Below are 20,676 nucleotides of genomic sequence, written 5' to 3'. Positions count from 1 at the left end.
GTGTCATCTAGAACATCTTTCCTGATTCATTGTCTATGGAGCAGCTCCACACTTTATACTTGATGACAACACTTACTTCTCTGGTTTCTAGGCGGCACACGATTCCAACGCCGCCTTTTATGAGAAAGCGAACGTAGTCTGAGGAAGCCCTGGTTTACAGAGCCAGTTGATAATTACCCTCGCAGTACCTGTTATCTCTGACTCAGACTTTAGGTTATGTCGATCCAGCTATGGCAAAGAATTCCTGGCTTTGTCGAACTTATTTTGTGGTACACCCCTGTGGTACTCCAAGTATGACAATAAAACTAAATCATACACGCTTGTTAGATAACGCAGGTCTAATCTGTAATTTTAAGTTTCAGTTGTACCAACCACAAAACTCAGCCCCAGGGTTTAGCTGCAAAATCAACAACAGGTGAGCAGAACATCATTTATAGAGTACGGTCTAGACCTGCTCTATATGAAATGCATCTCGAGATAACTTCTGTTATGATTTGACACAATATAAAAAATAAATTGAATTGAATTGAAAGAGCCAAAACATGACTTTGTCGTCGTAAATTCTATTAATGCCTGACACCTAATCTATCTGAAATGGTCATGCATATCTTTAAACAGGTTATTTTTCTAGACAACTAACTCACTCTGATAATTGAACCCAGCAATGTTGCAGGTTCGGTGTGTGAAAGGGGCTGCTGCGTTAACTCTGAACTCTGGAGGAATGGAAGTGGAGAGAGCATGTAAACCTTATTTAAAGTGCAATAGAGTAACAATATAAGTCTTAAGATGTGATAACAAAATATGTAAAGCTGTAGGTTGATGTTTTCCAGCCAGGAGAGTGTGATGTAATGGATGATATACATGATAGTTGTGGTCTGTACACATGTCCTTTTACAAAATGTCTTAACTTTGGAAGTTGCACATAATTCCTGTATTCTGTTACAGGGAGATTACAGTGTCAGGTTTTTGTCTTCCTGGAAACAAAGAGGCAAAAGAACAAATGTTCTGGCAGGATTTAGTAGTATTAACTTTTACACCGTCCTTCCTTGATAGTCTCGTGCCACTGCGGATAGGGAATTTAGAGCTGAAACTGTGAACGATGGATCAACTGGTGTTTAGGGGCGCTTTCTCAAACCATAGTCCGTTTGGCTCGTCCGAATCACAGTGAAATTGATACTTTTGGTTCGTTTTCTATTTAGTCTGGTTCAGGTTTCACAGTGCACAAATTAAAGCGGACCAGATAAAAAAAAATTAAGTTGCTGAGGGGCGTTTACGAAGGAGCAAATTTATCTTCTTCGTTTGGAGAGCTGCCAGTTCCATGCAGGGAATCGCAGGCTCTGAAATATTGCGGTCAAAGTTTTTTCACTTTGACTCGACACTCACTCATTTACTGTGTGCATGAATCCCTTCTCCTCCAGTTTATAAACGTCACTATTTTTGTGTACTTTACTTAGCATATTCTGTACAATTACTGCGTTCACAACAAACGAACCGCAACCAGAGTTTGATAAGAGTTTGATAAGTTTGATAATAGTTTTGGTAAAAAGCTTTGGATGGAGGGGGAAGCCTGTCTCCACTCTTTGATTTGATCAGTAATATTTTGGTTTTCATGCTTTATTATAAGCAAAATCAGGAAAGTAAACAGGGACAGGAAAGATGGTGGTGAAATAGATACGACGTGATAAAGACCCTTGACTAGATTCACACTCAGTTGTCTAAAAAAGCTAAATGTAAGCAGGATGCTCCGCGCCTGTTGACCTGTTTCATCCAGCTGCCAGTGTGAGGTCATGCTCAGTCACATTCTTTACTTCTGACATGGCACAACCTTACTGAGAAAAAGCTCAAGGCAGGGTAGAGGACACCGGATAGCTCCCAGAACAGCAACCCGAGACAGGATGAGCTGTTCCCAGATGATCCAGAAAAAAAACATTTAAGTCTTCCTCATTTTAAACTAAACATTTGTTTTTCCACAAACCTTAAATACCCGTAGTCACACAGGCCTGAACGCTATGTTGAGTTTCCCTGGGCAGGTCCCGGTTGACCCGCGAGGTGATGTTGTGGCCTGTCTCATGGTCAGGCCTGACGGAGGATGGTTTGTCTATAACGTGACAAAACATGACAATCACCACCTCTCCCCTATCTGAATGAATCATCAGCATGGCTGAAGACCACATTGTTCCGCTGGTGCTGTTAACCACACGAATAGAATTACTTCTGTTGCTAAAAAGTCCCCACCCGCAGTTCTTCTTTTCTGATAAACAGTCGCGCTCAAAATAGCTTTGGCACGATACTGATCTCCTGACCGAGGTCCGAGTAGGCTGAGCGTATGTGTGTGTGTGTCTGTGTGTGTGTGTGAAGGGAAAAGTTCATGTGAAAACTGTGTAGTGTATATGAACATGATATTTGGCTCTGTGTACTTAAATAGATTTTAGGTTTTGCCTGATTTTACCCTTCAAAGTGAATCTTTTGTTTACAGTTTTGGTGCTTATGATGGCCACACACAGTCTCCTTTTGATTCTGTTTGATTGACGTGTTTCACCCCAAATGTATTACATTTCTCAAATCACTGAAATGACTCCAAGCTCAACTTTGGAGTGATTCAAAATCAAGTCTATTTGATAAAAAAAAAAAAAAAAAATGGCAAAAATATTGTGTTTCTGTGGCGAAACATGACAGATTTCACGCCAAGCATGAAAGAAAATTCATCAGCAGGTAATACTGCTGATGAACTTACTTACTTTTACTGTAAACTAAAGTGTTCTGTGAAATTCGTACCTATATTGTGCTTGGTGATTTAATATGGAGATGTCTGCACTGCATGATGTCGCTGCAGCTCAGTGACCTGTGTGATTTTCACTATCGTGTCCTTCCAGCTCAGCCCATCCTGTACTGGTGCTCCAGGAACATGTCGTTCTGGAGCAGCATCTCCTTCAACCTGGCTGTGCTCATGAACCTGCTGGTGGCCTTCTTCTACCCTCTGGAGGGAGCAGGTGGAGGTAAGTCTGCTCAAGTCTTCACCTTTTGAAACATTGTCTTTCCTTTTAGCCCTTTAAAGGGTAACTTCTGTACTTTTCTACTGACTAATAGGGACAACGATATCTGAAACTGGTCCAGTATTGAGGGAAAGCTCTGTAGACAGCTATTTGGGCAAGCTGTCACCATCATTTTCGTCCACTAAAAGTGCTTGTTTTTGCCATGACAGGCTCTGATTGTTGTTATAAGTTTCTGACATCATGGAAAGAGTCTCGCTCAAGGGGAGATCTTGTTCTGGGGACGTGTTGCCTAAAGACAACGGTGGAATAGTGGAGTACATTCATGGTGGAAACGTGAGTGCCAGCCAGGCAGTTTGTTGTGTTGGAGTACAGAAAGTGTAGCTTGAAAAAGATTTTCAATGTCATGGCTGAATATTTAGATGAGGTCTTTGAATTCGGATATTCAGATTTCACAATGAGACTTGGTCACAATAACAAACAGACCGGATCAAGCGAAAGGTAAAAGAAACGTTTTATTTCCCTGTAAGGTTCTTTCCATAATGTTGTCAGACACTTATAATAACAATCTGAGCCTGTCTGTGGCATAAACAAACACTTTTAGTGGACGTCACGTGACATTGACGCTGCTCACTTGCCCTCGCAGCTCGTTTCGCGGCTGCCGGTTACAGCGTTCTCCCTCAATATCGGGCCAATTACAAAAATAGTTGTCCCCATTAATCACTTAGACACAATAACATGGGAAAAAAGGGTTGAAAAATACCAAAGTTACAGACTGGATCAAGTTTGATTTCTCTGTAGGGTCCTTTCCATAAGGTTATCAGACACTTATAACAACAACCTGAGCCTGTCAGTGGCAAAAACAACTTTTAGTGGACATATATTGACAATGAGGAGCTGCCCGATAGGATTATACTACAGCCCGTCTCACTCAATACTGGACCAGTTTAAAAAATCGTTGTTCCCATTAGTCCTTTAGACATAAAAACATGGGAGTGTAGGGTTCAAAAGGCTGGAAAATACCGAAATTACCCTTTAACAGTTGGAGAACAACCGGTTGTTGTGATCTTATGTGTGCGTGTGCGTGTGTGTGAGAACTGCAGTTAGCACAATGACTGTGTTTATTACAACTCCGGATATGGGAGTGAGTGGCACAAGGCAAGGCCGGGGTGTGGCGGGAGGCATATAGTACATATCGTACTTTAACAGAAACCTGTACAACAAACATATAACAAGAACAAAATTTGGGTCATGGCTGTCAAGTGTTCTATTTCAAGGGGCCGGAGAGATACATTATGTTACACCCTTTGCACGTTTACGCCCTTCAGGTGCATCTCTCTGCTGCCAGGTAACTTATTACTGGTTCAGTGTGCATAAGAAGAGGATGTCCTCTACTACCCCAACAGTGACATTAACCCCAATATGAACTCTCAGAGGCTCTGTTTGGATTAGTCTGAAAGCGGAGGAAGGGTTTTGTGTTAGACAACTTTTATAAGTTTTCAAAACCAAATAATTCGCCAGCCACTTTCCACAATAATTACCAGGTATGAAAATGGGCAGAGGGTTGCCACAGCCACTTTTTCCTCTGTCTGGAAATGACACAATGAACTTAAAAAGGTCTTGCACTTTTTTCAGATTTGAGCTTAAAGGGGAACTCCACTTATGTTACAAATCAAAGTCTGTTTACAGGTGTTGGGGAGTACTACTGCATACGTGGGGGGAAAAAAAGTTGTATAAAGCCTTTTGGGGCTCCAGAGGAAGCTGCGTGAAACGTGATAAATGTCCTCAAGTGAAGCGTCAGATTACAAGTTTCAAACGAAACAAATGTGGGGGTGTAGAGTTAGAAAGAAGTGAGGTTTACCAGACCTCTGTAGCCGGCTCCTCATCTCTGTGTGAGGCTAGTGGCTAACAACATTAGCTACTACTAGCATATAACACACCTGAATCTCTGACCGAACTGTGGCTGAGTTGCATTTTGGGTAATGTAGGTGCCAGGTTTTGACAAGGAAAAAAAATTATACCGCTGCTTCTGCTGCACGGATTTTTATCTTTTTTGTAAGGCTATCAATCCATTAAAATGTTTATTCATGATTATTTGCATGATTGTCCATGAATAATTGCGATTAATCACACATTTTTTATCTGTTCAAAATGTACCTTAAAGGGAGATTTGTCAAGTACTTATTACTCTTATCAACATGGGAGTGCGCAAATATGAGCTTTATGCAATTGTATGTATATATTTATTATTATAAATCAATTAACAACACAAAACAATGACAGATATTGTCCAGAAACCTTCACAGGTACTGCATTTAGCATAACAAAATAGCTGTCAGTGTGCTGACTTGACTATGACTTGCCCCAAACTGCATGTGATTATCATAAAGTGGGCATGTCTGTAAAGGGGAGACTCGTGGGTACCCAGAGAACCCATTTTCATTCACATATCTTGAGGTCAGAGGTCAAGGGACCCCTTTGAAAATGGCCGTGCCAGTTCTTCCTCGCCAACATTTTGCGTAAGTTTGGAGCGTTATTTAACCTCCTTCACGACAAGCTAGTATGACATGGTTGGTATCAATGGATTCCTTAGGTTTTGTAGTTTCATATGATGCCAGACGCAAGTTGTTAATGTGTTAAAAACATTTTGTGGCGTTAAAACAAAGTTGCGTTAATGTGTTATTATCACGTTAACAGCCCTAGTTTTTTGTTTACTGTCTATCTTGAGTCAAAGGATGTTACAGGCATGCAATGCTACATCTGTGGAGCACTCATTTTAGGACTCTTTGTTCTGAAAACAACTTCAGATCTGCTTTAAGCCAGCTGCAAAGAACTGAAAATCCCAAATAATCCCAATAAACATTTGCTTCTTTTTTTTTTGCCAGCCACATGGATCCTTGAATACCTCCCAATGTGTCATTTGCAATCGTGCAGTACATGTATTTATAGCAGCTGTTATGTGATTAGATCACATACGTAAGATGCATTATTAGTGTTCGGTATGCACAGGACTTTACAGAACACTCTGTGCTCTCGTGCCTGTGGTTTGGGTGTAGCCTCACACCTCCCAAAGTGAGTATCACCACAAGTGGAGGTGCGATGAGAATGTAATCCTAGCAGAAGGTTTGGATCTTGAACCGGGGCGCCGTCACAAAACACCCAGATGGATTTGTTCTTAGTTAGGCCCTGACCTGTTTATTGACACTGTATCTTCTTTTCTGAGCTTGACACTTGACTTACCATGTTATCAGATTTCTAGTCTCATTCTCACGTTGGTCTCGGTTTGAGTGGTCTGTTTCTCCATATGTGTCACTTCTGGTAATTAAGTGTGTCTGTGTGTGTTGGTGTGTACAGACTTACGTAAATGCTGTGGTCTCCCAATAAGGCCAGAAAGACTCGCAGGAAGCATGATACCATGCTACTGACTGTGGAATATACCACTGAAAGTGACACCTACCTGATAGTGAGTTAGATACGCACACAGCTAATGTCAGGCGTCAATTGATCTGATAATCTGTGTCAAAGCTGCTGTAGATCATGTCACAGATTCAAACTTCATTTTTCTTCATGGATCCAAGTGTTTTATCTGTTGAATTGGTGCAGGAGAAGGGTTGGTCAGTGTCATGATGCAAGCATTTAAAAGTGGCCACCTCTGGCAGACAGCGCCAGACTTCTAATAGACACACAGTCTTATATCCTCAAAGTTTGACACGTCTCTGAGAAAAAAATAGAGAACCAAAACCACACAACAAACATTTATAAAGCCTTTTGTAATAACATTGCAAAACATTACATCACATGTATTTAAACTAGGGCGGTCAATCGATGAAAATATTTAACTGCAGTTAATCGCATGATTGTCCATGATTAATCGTGATTAATTGCAAAGTAATCACACGTTTTTTTATCTGTTCAAAATGTACCTTAAAGGGAGATTTGTCAAGTATTTAATACTCTTATTAACATGGCTGTGGGGAAATATGCTTGCTTAATGCAAATGTATGTATATATGTGTTACTGGAAATCAATTAACAACACAAAACAATGACAAATATTGTCCAGAAACCCTCACAGGTACTGCATTTAGCATAAAAAATATGCTCAAATCATAACATGGCAAACTGCAGCCCAACAGGCAACAACAGCTGTCAGTGTGTCAGTGTGCTGACTTGACTATGACTTGCCCCAAACTGCATGTGATTATCATAAAGTGGGCATGTCTGTAAAGGGGAGACTCGTGGGTACCCAGAGAACCCATTTTCATTCACATATCTTGAGGTCAGAGGTCAAGGGACCCCTTTGAAAATGGCCATGCCAGTTTTTCCTCGCCAACATTTTGCGTAAGTTTGGAGCGTTATTTAACCTCCTTCAAGATAAGCTAGTATGACATGGTTGGTACCAATTGATTCCTTAGGTTTTCTAGTTTAATATGATGCCAGTATATTCTCTCTAGCTTTAACTGAGCTTGCTACATCCTTAAAAATTGTGTTAATGTGGCTTTAAAATAAATTTGCATCCCAAACAAACAATGGAAGCAGCGGTAGACCAGCAGCTTCGATGTTCTGCGAGGTCAAATTGCTGTTTTTGTCAAAGGAGTCTGGTGGCTTCGAAGAGATCATAGATAACAGCTTCAGTTTTCATCAGAATATTACATTTGGATTTCATCACACATTTTCAAACAAAAAACACCTTGAAGCATATTAGATGTCATAGTAATCTCAAATATAGTTTAATGAATATGTCTAAAGAACGTAGAGCTAAACAACTCTCCAACACTGAGTGTCTCTTACAGCCTTCCCTACCCCTAGGCTATAAGAGATGCAAACTCTGTGAACATTTTCTTTAAACGACAATTGAAATGGTATTTACTCAGCATTGCCTTTAACTAGCTGTCGCTCTTCCTTTGTTTTAGACTTATCTTTTACGTTTTATTGTTCTTATGCCATCCTTTGTTTTTTTTGCTGTGTTTTATCGTGTAGCATTTGCACGTTTTAATGTATCTCTTTTTATTTATTCTCTTTTTTCTTCACTTTGTTGCAAAGCACTTTGAACTCCTGTATGAAAGGTGCTATGTAAATAAAGTTGAGTATAGTATTAATAGAAAAAAAACGTAATTCTTTGTTTAAAATAAGCTATTTTACAAGGAATCACAAAAAAAACAAAAAAAAACAGAGGTTATTCAGTTCCTTTGTGGATCTACATATCTGACCTCGACCTTGTTGCCCACACCATAATAACCCCTGATCAGTCAGGCTCTGTCATGTGGCCTAAATGTCCAGATTTAGGTTGGGAAAGTCTGGACTGGTGTTGGGTCACGAGGTGCGACTGATTACTTTGGAGATAAAATATTCATGCAAAAGGATATTTACCAATTCCTGCAGGACAGGAAGTTATTCACAAACCAAAGGGATGAGTGACAGACCGGAGCGTGTTTTACGTGCAGTTTCAGTTTACTGTTTGTTTTGCTGCCTGTTCTTACTTTCCTCTTTTATTCTCAGTTCTCCTTGAGGCCAGTATTTGTGGGGATGTTAAAAGCCGCAGCTATTAAGGCCGCTATTGTTCCAGTGTTGAGTAACAGAGAGAAGACGCACATTGTGACTCGCATAAACTTTCAATTGTTCTGTCTGGGGTCAAACGGCGAGATCCCTTTTGTTTGAACTTCCTCACAGCGGTATAGAAGAGACAAAAAAAGAGGTTGTTAGCGTAGCTCTAGAAACTCCACGGGGTTTTCAGTGTCAAAGGTCTTCTGGGAGCTTAAAAGGGTTCATACCAGGACACGCCAATGTTGGCTACAAACTGAAGCCGGTTATCAAGTGAACAGAAAAAAATCTCAGCCACTTGCTCATGGACACACACACACACACACACACACACACACACACACACACACACACACACTGTGTCCTGGATTTAATACGACCCCAGACAGTCTCCTGTTAATATTCAAACCAACTGCTTGTAAACCTTGAATAAACCAAACTACTCCAGTGAACTTCATTTGGGGACACATTTTTATAACTTTACAGTTATGCTTAATTTGCTGATTGTATAGAGAATTTAAACTCCATCAAACATTATTGTATCAGCTGCACACCTCACTCACATGTCTGTCAGCGGATGTTTCCTAGGGGTGGTTTGTTTGAAGAAAAACTGTGGTTGGGACTTTTTCCCAGTAGTGGCCAGATGTGCTGAATTTACTAGAAAAAAAGCACCTTGAATAACTCCAGACTGGACATCTTCTCTGGGTTAATGCTGCTGGCAGGAATGCCCCTTCAGTTTGGCCTTCTGCCCCTCAAAAAAATGATACGCCCTGCGGCCACAGTGGTCTTCATGCCCCGCCCGCACTGCCCCTCTTGCTTCTTTCCTGTCAATATGTTTTTCAGACAGTGTCTTTTGTTGTCATTATGAATTTGGGCAACATCAAGTAAAACACTGCACACATAACCAGGGTTTGATTTTAAGTCTGGTATGAATCGCTGGAAAACTGTGCTATTTATCATGATACCAGGTGCAGCTGCGCCACGCCCGCCGGAGCTGATCACGGCCACTCCAGACAATACTTATTTCCAAAAAAAATATGCGCCTAGTCTATGTTTGATGGAGCCGCGGCGGTAACGGCAGTGTTTCCTTAGCTGGCTGAGGGGAAGCACCCATCCATCCATCAATTCATTATCTGTAACTGCTTATCCCAATCAGGGTCGCGGGGGGAGCCGATCCTAGCTGACATTGGGTGAAGGCGGGGTGCACCCTGGACAGGTCGCCAGACTATCACAGGGCTGACACATAGAGACAGACAAACATTCACACTCACATTCACACCTACGAGCAATTTAGAGTCAACAATTAACCTGCATGTCTTTGGACTGTGGAAGGAAACCGGAGAACCTGGAGAAAACCCGCGGTAACACGGGGAGAACATGCAAACGCCGCACAAAAGGGCCCCAAGCAGGGTTTGAACCTGCGATTCTCTTGCTGTGAGGCGACAGTGCTAATCACTGCTAATTCTCTTTCTATCCCCCCCTGACCCCTGTAGTCTTTCAATTAGGAGAAGAAAAGTGAATGTTCTCCTCCTGCTACAGTAACAGGCACTGTATGTGAATATAGATACAAAATAATTATGAGGATGAATGTATTTAAAAAAAAGTCTTGTACTTTTAACGGTATTAACTTTGTCTGTAGGCTGCAGCGCAATTAAGTAGGAAATAAGAACAATAAACACAATAAAATAGACAAAAAAGAAACCATTTAACTACTACTAAGTAACGTAGTCTACTTAGGCTGTGGTAGAAGCACAAATATCAAGGAATAATGACCAAATCAACAATTATTTCACCGATGTATTAAAAATAAAATCATCCGTAACCCTCAAGTTAAATTAATTATTTCCGTGGACTTTAAACCATTGTTTTATTTGATGGCCTTGCTGCCCTGGCATTCGGCCTTTGTGCTCTCAGAAAACTGACAACACCTATGGCCAAGTGGCCTTTAAAATGATGAATTTCCAGGTCTGGAGTAACCCTTGAACAAAAGTAGAGCTAGAGCCTCCGCCCTATCACAGGCGCTGCTCCAATGTGACCTTGCAAGTAGACACCGGAGCTTTAGCGCAGACACTTGCCAACAATAAGAGACATATAAAAATCTATTTTTTTCATATGGCAAACATCAGGCTGTGTGTGTCGAATCGACTTTGATGAAGTGTGAGTGGTTTAGTGTAAAGGTCAGTCTCCCTATCTACTTATACCTGCAGAGTAAGCAAGTCCGAGAGATGAATAGACTGTACTGTAGGTGTGTGACGTCCGAGCTGCTGTGTCTGGGTCGGCTGCCAAGTCCAAGAGCCTGGGCAGCATGTTACGATGCAGTGCCCAGGACCATCCCGATGAATTTAGCTGGAGCCAAGTGTATTTTTAGCCAAACCGGGGGGGGGTTATGTAACAAGTACCTGTCATGTGATCTGTACACAGAGCGGCGTGAAGAAGGAGGCCTCAGCGGGGAGGGGATGGAGGGAGACGATCAGAGTGGCGTTCTTGGTGCTTCAGTATAAAGAAAACCTGTCTGACCTTTTCAACCTGATAATGATAATTTATCTGTTAACACAGAGGTGGTAGATTCACTTTGACCCCCTTTACACCTGACATTCAAATGTCTAAAACTAAATATGATTTAAAGGTTCTCTATATGATATCCAGACCATTAATATAGCAGTAAACAACTATTTGCTATGCAAAGATGTCGAGGAGTAATGTCTACCTGAGCAGAGAATGAAGTCACTTGCTTTGTTAGTCACTTTTAGTGCACGTTCGTGCAAGAGGTAGAGTGAAGCACGAGAACTAAAAATAAAGATCTTGTCCCGTCTCTAAAAAAACATTCTTGTCATGGAAAGAAAATATGTAAAGTAAATATGAAAGAAAAGAGCATGCATGCTCAGCATACTTTAACTGCATTCATGTCTGTGTCGAAATTCTTTCTAAATATGCAGAGAAGATTTCAGATTAAAAGCACTTTTTTATGAGTTTTATGTAGGATTTTTTTTATCTCAAATTCTTTAAGCTGTGTGTTGTACATTTGCAGAGAAATTAAATGTCTGAATAAGCCTCCTGTTGACATGGTAAAAAGCGAACAATGCACTCAAAATAGTTAATGATTGAATGGAAACGGTCACACCTCTCTCCCTGATGTGACCTCCTCCATCACACCTCTCTCCCTGATGTGACCTCCTCCGTCCTCAGGTACTCTGGAGCCCCACCTGTCTGCCCTGCTGTGGATGGCCATGCTGGTTTCTCTGGCTATCGTCATCGTCTTGCCTCAGCCTCACGGTATCCGGGCGCTCATTGCTTCCACCATCCTGCGCCTGATCTTCTCCGTGGGCCTGGAGCCCACGTTGCTCCTGCTGGGGGGGTTCAATGTAAGTGTGTGTTTGTGTTCAGAAAGCGACGAAAGAACTCAACATATGCTTTATTGCCCAGTAGATGGTTGACTGGAATTGCCCTTGGCAAACGGCGTGGTCACATGCCACACATTAAACATTAAACCTATTGATACGGTGCGCACGGTGCAGGAACACGGCGACTCCATAGTAGTGTAGCACAACATCGGGCATTCAGCCAGATTTCACGTTCAAGTGGACATGTAGACACACTGGTTTAACAGTTGAGGAAGCCTTACAGCTGCTAATAGAAATGTCACTCATAGCTGTTAGGCGTTGAAGCATGAGCCCGGGAGGTTCCACACCACTCTGACGGTCGACCACATCCACTTTATTTTTAGTGCTCTGACAAATAAGCATCAGAAAATCTTACTCAAAGCTACTAATACTGATGAGTAAACCTTTCCTTCTCAGCCTGAACATAATGCGCACTATCATGGTTTCTACATGTCATCTCTGTGGTGTCTGTTTGCTCTCCAGTTAGGTAATAAGGTGATCTTCCTGACGAGCTTCGTTGGGAACCGTGGGACCTTCACACGTGGCTACATAGCCATGATCATGGATGTAGAGTTCCTGTACCACCTGCTCTACCTGATTATCTGCAGCCTGGGGGTCTTCGTTCATGTCTTCTTTTACAGCCTGCTTGTACGTGAGCACACACAAACAACATATCTTAACCATTTATACACATGGACACCTGAGGTAGTGGTATACTGACAACAATGTCCAATAGAGTGCTGCAGGAACGAGTCCTAAAACACGGAAATGAGTTCGCATTTTAGCACTTCCTGTTCCTTCGTATGGAAGTCAATGTTTTTTTTTTGTTAGATGCCTGAAATAAGGTCTGTGGTTATTACAAGCTGTAGAGATTTTAACATTTTGTTCTAAGATATAATGTCAAAACGTCATCACGCCGACTCGTCCACCTTTTAGCTTAGTGGTGGTGAATTCATGCAACCGTGGTGTAGTTTGTTTATAGCCTAACGTTAGCTTTTTACTTCTGGCGATGGCATTCACGCTTCAAAAGTCATAAAAGGGGTGTTCAGTTGTGGAGATTATCTTGCTGAACAAAACGTGTAAGTATCATAAACGTTTGTGTGCAACAGAGTTTATTTTCTGCAGTAATCCAAAAGCCAATCGAAAAATCCCATTGGCTTTTTGTCGAGGGAACCCATTTGATTTTAACTTCCTGGTTGGCCAACACAAATACGTCATCCCTGCATCACTTTGTCATGCATCATTTGTCCTGAATAGAAATGAAGACAACATAGTGTACATACTTTCATTATTAATTTACACTGTAACACAAAGAAACATGAGATAAAAATGGGATTTAGGTGCCATTTGATTGGTCTTAATGATGAGATGTTACCAAGGAGATTTTAATAAAGGCATTGGGCCTCATGCAAGAACCACTCGTACGAACAGATTCGTTATTAAGTAGATCGTACGAGTGATTTGGGAGAACCTGTCACTTTAATTTGGTATTTAGAATTTTTTTTAAGAACACAATTTACGAGTGGTCCAGAGGAGTATTGTGCAATTAGTCTACATCTACATACCATTAGTCACTAATGGATTGTATATTTCATTACTTTGAAGCAATTTTGAGTTAGAAAATATAAATTACACTTCATAATTATGTTGACATTATCCTTTAATTCTGAATGTGTTCATATAGCCTAACGATATCATAATTACTTTAAACTTGCCATTGATGCTATAGTGTTACACTACAATATCAATATGAACATCTCAAACTGCAAAACGACCTGAATTACATTCTAATTGAAGGTTAATTTGTCTTTTATGTACATTAATAAGGTCAACAGGAAGTGTAACCAGGCGCGTCACGGCTGACTTACTTCTTTTGGATGCACGTCAGGCTCTTGGAAGAGAGCGTGTCTTTAGACAGCGTGCTGATATATTAGCAGAGACAGATGAATGAGGCAGGACGCGTAGTCCTATATGTTATCATTGGGGCTTTAATTATACCAATTCTCATGAACGTGCGCTCATTTACGCATGGGCGGCATTCATCATGTGCTTAAGCTTGAAAAGTGCTGTATAAATGAAATTATATGTGCTAAATAAATAAAATTATTATTACTTTTATTATTATTATCATGTTAACGTTGGTCATTTAGACAGTTATCTGAAGTTAGGAGCATTTGCTGAATCTGACGTGGCACACAAGAAGGTTAAGTCAAGAAGACGAAAATGTTCTTGCAGGAGAGCCCAATGATCCAAACAAACAATGTGTCCTTTGTCCACATTTTCCACACACATACTGCACGCACACATCTCATGAATCCTTCCTCTCTCCAGCTCTTTGATCTGGTTTACCGAGAAGAGACCCTCCTGAACGTAATAAAGAGTGTGACCCGCAATGGCCGCTCCATTGTTCTGACAGCCGTGCTGGCTCTTATCCTCGTCTACCTCTTCTCCATTGTGGGCTACATCTTCTTCAAAGACGACTTCATCTTGGCTGTCGACAGGATACCCAACAAAACACTAGGTACGTTGAAATACAGATTTCTCCTGACTCCCTTACCGGGACAAACATAAATAACTTGTCCTTGTCCCTGACGCAGACAGTCAAGAGACTGAAACATGAAATGTTCTTCTGCAGCACAAACACACAATACATGTAGTCAAAGTGAAGCTCAGGAATACAAAAAGTGGTTGTCCAGTTGTCCAACAATCTGTGCATATAAAGGATGTCACCATCAATATGCTTTGTGAACAACATTGTCTTGTTTTCCCTATTGAATAGAGCATGGAGCCAGTATGGTGGGAGAGTTCTTCTCTGGTGGAGTGTGTCAGAAAGAAAATGGGGAAAACTGTTCGTCAGAGGCCGTGATGGATGGTAGGTTGACAAAAGTGAAAGGAAACTGTGTGTATGTCTATATATATATATATATATATATATATATATATATATATATGTGTGTGTGCATGTATGTGTGTGACTGGATGTCAAGGTCGCAGGGTTCTTTTAAGTGTGAATCCACGTGTTTGTGGACGCATGTCTCTCAAGAGATTCCCAAGTGTGTGACCGTGTGCTTATGTCTGTCTGTATGTGTGAGTGTGTGAAGGTCTTAATGTCCTTGCAGACGACTGACTCGTCCCACTGAGCTGTAAGTCTGGGCAGCCGGGTGGTCATGGGATTAAACCTGGTCGGGCCAACTGGGGGCTTTTAGGGAGCCGGGTGAAACACCAGGGGTTTAGACTGGCCTAAGACCTGATGTTAGGGGCCCGGGTTGAAAGGTTAGGGATTAATTACCATCAGGTAGAAGCAGGTCGATGGGTGCACTCAGTGACGGCGCAGTGAGCTTCTCACAGCAAACAACAAGTTCTTGCAAACCTACTGACCTCGACTGGGAAAAGCCTCCAATCAAACATGAACCACCTTAAAATCGATCAGCCAACCATGTCGAATCCTCACACTGGCTTCCCCAGCCATCACCACCAGGCTGTCTAATTACGACAGTCTGGTGACTTGTTTTTGTGTGGATAGTTGAGAAAATTCCCTTGTTAGGCCTTCAGAACCCATCAGCTATTGGTCAGACGATGGATAAACCACTGGGGGGGCAAGGGGCTATATTTCTGGGGTTCCGTTGTAGCCAGCGCAACTGGAGATGGAGATGAGAAAAGATGCGTACGACTGGATTGTTTCTTCACAAGTAGCCAGTTTACAAGCTAATTTTAAACCAATAAAAAGCTAAATCATCGTCAGACGATAGCCGGTGGGCTCTGAGATGGCATTTCGGCCAATGCATTCTGCCTCTTTTGCTCTCCGCATGGACCGTTTACCTGCATTCAACCAAATCCTGCTCAAATGTGATTGGTCAATTCTACTTGCCTACAGATTCATGCATATGAATGCAGAATCTGTTTATAGAGATTATAATGCCCTTGCAGACCCCCTTGATGGGGCTGATAATAGACTATGAAATGAGGGTTTCTTAGTCCACTAACATGTTTTTGTCAACTGATCGATTAGTTAAAGAGGTAGTAGGCAGTATATTTTTGGCATGATTGGGAGAAAATCCCATAATAATCTTTCAGCATATTGTAAATCAAGTGTTCTGATAGAAAACTAGACTTCTGCACCTCCTCATGGCTCAGTTTTCAGGCTTTAAAAAATCTAGCCCGTGATGGGAGACTTTGACCAATCACAGGTCATTTCAGAGAGAGAACGTTCCTATTGGCTGTGCTCCGGCTGGTGGGCGGTGCTTGGTATTTCCTCAACTGATCTCAACATGGCTGCTGGGTCACAAACTTTCTAATTTTACAGCTAAACAGTACACTACCAGATGTTTCTGAAAACATTTGAGGAGAGAAATAGGCATTACAGTGACAGAATATTGATTCGTATTTGATCAGCGCTGCCTAGTTTGACCGTTTGGTCGGAGTTTGCGAGTGATTGACAGCTGCTCCGAGACGGCAAGGCTCCAGCTCGGTTGTTTTCCTCCAGTGTGTGAAATCTTGCAGATGCCATTAGGAGCACCGGACGACACAGAGGCACATGATTTTTTCAGATTACCTTTTATGAAAATAACTTTTTTTAATCATATTTACTCCAATTCTACCAACTGCTGCTTTAATTTAACCGACAGATCTGTAAAACTGAGTTTCTCCACTAAAGAATCACACAAAAGCACCACTTTAAATCTTGTGTTTACCAGAGATCAGAGCTCATAAGTTTCTTAGAAATAAGGCATTCACAGCATGAAAAAAAAAGCCTAAAAACGACTAATCGACTAAAGAAATCTTAGTTGATTTAGACCAAAGCGACCGACTAAGAGGGGGCAGCCCCAGTTGGTTGTGTATTGGAACTAAAGTCTTCTATTTTTTAGTGTAGTTGTTATCTTAGAGGCCTCTCCTCTTTATGGAGTTAAGTTTCAAGTTGACTGGTAGTAGACAGGATGACTGTCTGACAGTGTCGGTGTGTCTCCATAGCTTCCGTTGCCGTCCAGCCGTCAGCGGTGGTCATCGAGGACAAGGAGCGGTCGTGTGACTCGCTGCTCATGTGCATTGTCACAGTACTGAGTCACGGCCTCAGGAGTGGAGGAGGTGTTGGGGACGTCTTGCGGAAGCCATCCAAAGAGGTACAAAGCACAGGAACACAACAAACAACAAGGAAGAAATCACACCCAAATCACAATCACCCACCCGATGAGTTTAGATTACAAGTTTTAAAAATCATTAATTTTCCAAAATGATTCCACATCCAAAGGATGAGGTGGTTTGTAGGAAGTGCAGCGAAGGCTACAGTATGTCTCTCTGTGAGAGAAACACTTGCTCTGTTGGTAGGTCAAAGAGGTTGCGTAGAGGATTTTCATAACTTAACCAGTGTTGACCAGAAAAAAAGCATTAATGGTACTTATCCAGGATGAAGACAAGCTCGTCCACAACATGTGTCAGATCTGCAGTTGACCCCCAGAATGAGGGCTTGACTCATACATACTTATATAAATCTCAGTTAGCTTAACATTCATGTGAATTCTCTGTACTGTTTTCAGTTGTGTACAGTTGTGTTTGACACACAAGGGATGGCTCATATACGTAGTAGCCTGTATATGCAAAGAGGGCACGATGAGTCACTCCAATCTGTCATCCCAGTGACAGCAGCAACATTTGATCTAAACGGTCTCCATATTTCAACTCAACTTTATTTATTTATTTCATACAAACATACAGAAAAAAAACAATAAACTAAATTTTGCAAGACTAAAACTTGCAATAATGATAATAATAATAATAATAATAAATAATAAATAAATAAATAACAATCAGTAGAATAAAAAAAAGATTAATTCCAGAGATAAAAAGTATGTAAAAAAAAAAGGTCTTTAATTTCCTTTTAAAAATACTGAGAGAGCTTGAGGCAGCAAGTTCCACAGTTTGGGGGCATAAAAACAGAAGACACTCTCACCACCGGTACTTTTACGGGACACATAAGGAAAAAAGAAAAGTGGTGGAGGATCTTATTGATCTGGCTGGAACGTAAAATTAAAGAAAAATGTAAGGAGGAGAATAAAACTTGACATCTGATATATTTTAACTCAAAATCTCACAGCTCAAATGTTAGATTTAGAGCAGTTCCTAAGATTCTGTTCTCAGTTTTCAAAATTACTCAACATATCAGTGTCCATGTACATGAATGACTTGACTTTTTTCATTTTATATATTTGGTCAACATGCAGCCTTGTTGTCATATCTATAAATGAGTTAAATCCGAGACCGTTCAGAAAGGAGACGGTGCACTGAGAGTCAGTTTCCTGTATCATGTGGGTTTCATCACTGCCCCGCCCCTTTAAGGGCCCAGACACACTAACCCGACATCAGAGAACTAGCGACGATGAAGGCCACCGGTTGTGTCGCCACGCGTCGCCTTTGTTTTGGCTGACAAGTTGCACTCGAACACACCGCAAAGACTACAGCCGACGGCAAACTACCACGTGCGTTCTGCGCTTGCGTGAGATGTAATAACTCTCCACACCTACGGGTGGCGGTAGTCTGTATGCGTCATTAAAAAAAGGGAAACTGGAAGACCGAGGACTATGGATATACAAACCGTTGTTATAATACGTACATTAAACATAGCGGCGTTTGCCGACCATTTTCACACCATTCTCACTCACCACTTAGCTTCATTCCAGATGTCCAATTTCGCTGTGAAAATATCTGTGTATTGGAACGATCAGGTGAGATGAAGATGAAAAATGAGAAGAGCCTTCTGTGTTTTCCCTCTTGACTTTACCCGTTGGCTTGCTTTCCTCACCTCCGTTTCTCTTCTCGTGCACTAATTTGTTTAAGCTGAACAGCTAATCAGAGTGATTTCTATCACCGACGAGCTCCGCCACCGATTCACATGCTGAATTGGCCAAAAAAACACACGAATAACTAGATAACTAATTTCCGTAATGGTAAATATGACTGTTATCTGTGTAAATATCTAGCAACTTGTCAACCTACATTTGTAAATATTTGAGTCATAGTTAAATAAGGTGGAGATTCTAGCCCTCTGCGAACTACTGTACACATCATTTCTAAACATATTCCCACAGTGATAATGATATTCTCAGTGTGACACCAGCTGATGTTTCTTGTTCTCACAAGTTTTCTCCTGTTTGGCTTCAACAGGAGCCCCTGTTCGCAGCCAGGGTAATCTACGACCTGCTCTTCTTCTTCATGGTCATCATCATTGTCCTCAACCTCATCTTTGGTGTCATCATCGACACGTTTGCTGACCTGAGGAGTGAGAAGCAGAAAAAGGAGGAAATCCTGAAGACAACATGTTTTATTTGCGGTGAGGAAATAAATGAAGATAATCATTTTGAAAATAGTTCTGAATGGTGATGCAAATCCAATTACTGTAAGACCGGTTAATTGCTGTCTTAGTATTTTGTTTTTACCATTAAAGACATTCTGCTTCGTCAGCACTATGGTTCGTCAACATCAGGAGAATGTGACTCATGACCTTCGACACATATTTTTCCCATCATCACTGTATAGTAGTTGCACTGTCTACTAAGAATACGATAAGGCGGAAACGCCTCGCCGTTCCACTCGAGTCGAAGCGATACTGCTGTGTAGCGTTAGTCGCACCGTACAATCAGCAGGTGTGAATGCCGAGGTTTGCGGATGATGATGAAATCGAGACGAATCAGACGAGTGGTCTGCTCTAATCCTGCTTTCGTATGAGCGTGTGACTGCAGCTTTGCATCAGGCGTCTGTGCAAAATGGGGGCTGTTTTTCTGGGTAGAACAGTATAAACAACCAAACGCCTCCTCTTCCCAGAATGAACGGTTAGTCATGGCAGGTGCTGCTGTGGAGGAGGAGTGTTTCTTCCTGTTGCCGTGTGGGTCTTGACCATGTCAGACTGTACACTCACTCAGACTCTGGCCTCATCCGTCTCTAAACAGTCACACATCTAATCAATCATTGGTCAGCGCTGGTCAGTCTTGCTGCCCTGTGTTGGGCAATACTATTAAAGGCTATTCCTCTTTTGCAAATGCAATGCAAGAATGTAAATAGATTGTAGGGATTTGGTGTGACAAACAACAACATTTTTAGCAGATCTCACCTGACCTGTTTTGTCTGTCCATTCCCTTGTGACTCTGTTTCCTCTTCTTTCTTCTTTTTTTCTTGTTTTAAGTCATCCTCATTGAGGTCACAAGGATGATGATGTCATGTTGCCACACAGCGTGTATTTCTTCACTCTTCCAAAGAAATGAGAGCATCGTGTTTATTTGACGTGTGTGTGGTTGTCTGCATGTGTGTGCGTGTGTGTGCGTGCGTTTGGGGTCGTATCCTTTCATTTTGTAGGTTTGGAGAGAGACAAGTTTGACAATAAGACGGTGACTTTCGAAGAACACATCAAAGTGGAGCACAACATGTGGCACTACTTGTTCTTCATCGTCCTGGTGAAGGTTAAGGACTCCACAGAGTACACCGGCCCGGAGAGCTATGTGGCGGAAATGATCCGGGTAAGGATGTACACGTGCATTTAGCTTTTTAACTGTTTAAGAGTCTTACAAACAATCACAACCTTCAAATCTACACTGCAGGGTCTATTATTATTATTATTATTATTATAGGGTCATGTTGGGAATAAATCAAATATACTTGTAGTGATCAAATCCTCAATTCTTCAAGCTCCTCTCCCTTTAAAATAAAGCTCTGTCCCACCTAGTTTGCTACTGCAGGAACAGTACACGCGCTACAGAGACGACACATTCAGAAGTACCGTGC

General features: G+C 41.5%; 1 protein-coding gene across 9 annotated transcripts in view; it reads left to right on the top strand.

Moving 5' to 3' along the window:
- The window catches only part of itpr1b (inositol 1,4,5-trisphosphate receptor, type 1b), a 122,801-nt gene that overhangs the window by 92,063 nt on the left and 10,062 nt on the right, over positions 1-20,676 (top strand). For all 9 annotated transcript variants that reach the window (XM_037770900.1, XM_037770908.1, XM_037770865.1 and 6 more), the window contains 8 exons: positions 2,874-2,996; positions 11,717-11,892; positions 12,394-12,558; positions 14,242-14,431; positions 14,690-14,782; positions 16,879-17,027; positions 19,066-19,231; positions 20,251-20,411. In XM_037770900.1, coding sequence (XP_037626828.1) covers positions 2,874-2,996; positions 11,717-11,892; positions 12,394-12,558; positions 14,242-14,431; positions 14,690-14,782; positions 16,879-17,027; positions 19,066-19,231; positions 20,251-20,411 — 1,223 coding nt within the window. The remainder of the gene's footprint in view (positions 1-2,873; positions 2,997-11,716; positions 11,893-12,393; positions 12,559-14,241; positions 14,432-14,689; positions 14,783-16,878; positions 17,028-19,065; positions 19,232-20,250; positions 20,412-20,676) is intronic.

This window comes from Sebastes umbrosus, chromosome 1 (genome assembly GCF_015220745.1).
Source record: "Sebastes umbrosus isolate fSebUmb1 chromosome 1, fSebUmb1.pri, whole genome shotgun sequence".
Taxonomy (NCBI): domain Eukaryota; kingdom Metazoa; phylum Chordata; class Actinopteri; order Perciformes; family Sebastidae; genus Sebastes; species Sebastes umbrosus.
The sequence above is the reverse complement of the archived record's forward strand: the minus strand, read 5'-3'. Positions and strand labels throughout refer to the sequence as shown.